The 2574-nt window shown below is 48.8% G+C and overlaps 1 protein-coding gene across 1 annotated transcript; it reads left to right on the top strand.

Annotated features, from left to right (window-relative positions):
• The first annotated feature begins 712 nt into the window (after positions 1–712).
• On the top strand, positions 713–2367 carry TMEM271 (transmembrane protein 271). Its single transcript, XM_073661126.1, has one exon. The coding sequence runs from the start codon at positions 1286–1288 to the stop codon at positions 2156–2158; it is 873 nt and encodes a 290-aa protein (XP_073517227.1). The 5' UTR covers positions 713–1285; the 3' UTR covers positions 2159–2367.
• Positions 2368–2574: the final 207 nt, after the last annotated feature.

The following is a 2574-nucleotide window of genomic DNA, read 5'->3' as shown; positions in this document are numbered from 1 at the left end:
TTTTATTAGCAATAAAGTCCTTTCCATAATGATTGGTATATATTGTATTCTCCGATGTATAAAGGTAAAAAATTGTAGATTCCTTTTATTCTTCATTTCTCAGATTCAATAGGGCTTAATGTTTTGGTGTGAAAAGTCTTACTTCCCATGGATCAGCCGGTACAATACGTTATCACTGCCAGCATATTCTCATAATGCATTCACTTCATACAGTAGGCTTGCTGAATTGTTTGATCCTGTATACCTAGATAATATCACAGACCTGTTGTTTCATACAGTAATCCTCATTACAATCCAATTATTCAGCAAAGGCCACTTTCTGGTACAGTAAGTGCCTTGGGCCTGTAAACTTAGCATGATGTCTCTGTTCTGTGAAACACATTATTACCGTTCAGAACTGACTTAGAATACAAAACTTTAACAGTAGAACAAACAGTATATATTGCAGTCTTTCACCCCTCATTTCATGATGCCCATTGCTGATAGTACTAGGAGAAAGCGTGTATATGGCAATCATAGGACGCATCCAACGTCTTTGCAGCACTGCATGTAACTGGAAACTAAACACCGCCAATGGAGGAAAATGGTAATTAACGCGTGAATTCTTACAGCGATGGCAGCGATTTGTGATGCTCAGGTTCCCTATTTTTGGTGCTTTTGTCACAATGCAGCATTTACACAATGAAGCAGCTCCTCTTCATACAACTAGCCTCTTGCACCATTAACCTCTTCCCTGCTTCGAAGACATGCAGGTTAAAGATAGCAATTCTGGGGGAGGGATTCAGCTCTGTGTGGGCTTCATGACATCAACTGCTAAGTGATTGTGTTTTTTTTTCCCTCCTAGTCTAAAGCGGACTGGCGTGCAGCAGAGCTGGCTGGTGTGAGGTCTGACAGGCTTTCTTGTCTATTCCTCCGCACATTGCCTGTATCCCCATCAATATTTAATTCTCTCCTAAGAGCAGTGAGATAATGCGATGTGCAGAGGCAGGGAAGGTGCAGTGAGCGAGATCCGTGCTGCTGCTGCTGCTGCTGCTGCATGATACCACAGCTGCCGCTGACTGGACTCCAACACGCAGGATACCCGGCGGAGCCTTGGTGCATGCAGCTCTACAAGCTCTCTCCCTAAAGCATGTCCTCTCCAGACCCCACCACCTCCTTCCTGGAAAGGGCAGCTGGGGAGGAGGACACGGGAGGATGAGGAGAGAGAGCCGGCCGGAGCACAGGAGGAGGAGGAAGAGGAGAAGGAGAGGAGGGGGTGCTGGAAGAAGAGAGGCCGGCGCGGAGGATGAAGTGGGGTGTCCGGGGAGCCTGCGCTGCGCTGTCCAGCTGCTTCCTGCTTGCCTGCGCCCTGAGTGCCGCCGCCGTGGGCCTCAAGTGCTTCTCCCTGGGCTCTGAGCTAAAGGGTGAGCCATTTCGACTGGGTACAGCCGCCGGCGCCTTCTACTCCGGGTTACTGCTTTCAGCTGGCCTTTCTCTATTGGGTTCTGCCTTGCTTTGCTGCCGAGAGGATGCATCAGGAGAAAGTAAACCCGGCAGCCAGAACTTCCTCCTCCTCGGCGTGCTGGTCTTCATGTTGGGAGTGCTGAGCGCCTTCGCTGGGGCAGTGATAGATGGGGATACTGTGTCACTTGTGGAACGGAAGTACTCACACTTCTGTCTGCAGCAGCCAACTCCTGGGGCAGGCAGCAGTACCACCAAGTGCCAGAAGCTCAAGGATTACCAGCGGGGTTTGGTTATTTCCACCATTTTTAACTCCCTGGAGTGTCTGTTGGGGCTCATCAACTTGTTGCTAGTAAAAAACTACAAATCCTCCCAGCAGCGCCGCAGGAGACGAAGGAGATGTGGGGGAAGGCGCTACCAGAGGCAGAACAGGGGCTCCATTTTTTCTAATGAAGAGCATGACTTCTCCCCTGGGGACTTCCCCTTCCAGACGGTATCCTACATCAATGTTGGGGTGTTCCACCTATTTGATGAAGCAGGGGTGGAAGTACATTGTGGTGGCCACCCCTCTCTAGAGCTGCCTGGTTACTCCCCAATGGACCCCGATCTCAATCCATCATACCCTTACTGTTACCCCCTACCTAATGAGCAACCTCCTCCATATGATGAAATTTACCCTGCTACAGAAATGTGCAGCAGCAGCACAACCACCACATAGCATCCCCCAGACTTCTGGTCAAAGACCTCTCTGCTCCATGATCTGCAATGACAATCATTGATGCCTGCAAATGGGACAGGGACATATTACAAAAGGACTGTCACACTGTATCTAAATGGTTGTGTTCAGGCAATGCTCATAACCAATGTATGGTAAGGGATGAAAGGTACATGGTGTGTGTGTGTGTGTGTGTGTAACATGCAGTGTGTGTGTGTAACATGCAGTGTGTGTAACATGCAGTGTGTGTGTGTGTAACATGCAGTGTGTGTGTGTGTGTGTAACATGCAGTGTGTGTGTGTAACATGCAGTGTGTGTGTGTGTGTGTGTAACATGCAGTGTGTGTAACATGCAGTGTGTGTGTGTGTAACATGCAGTGTGTGTGTGTAACATGCAGTGTGTGTGTGTGTGTGTAACAT

This window comes from Phyllobates terribilis, unplaced genomic scaffold, assembly GCF_046119375.1.
Source record: "Phyllobates terribilis strain yellow unplaced genomic scaffold, ASM4611937v1 Scaffold_1__5_contigs__length_1240528914, whole genome shotgun sequence".
NCBI classification, from domain to species: Eukaryota; Metazoa; Chordata; class Amphibia; order Anura; family Dendrobatidae; genus Phyllobates; species Phyllobates terribilis.
This window is presented reverse-complemented; position numbering and strand designations above follow the sequence as displayed.

Excerpts from the sequence above, each read along its gene's own strand:
- TMEM271 (XM_073661126.1), top strand. The coding sequence starts at position 1,286 with ATGAAGTGGGGTGTCCGGGGAGCCTGCGCTGCGCTGTCCAGCTGCTTC.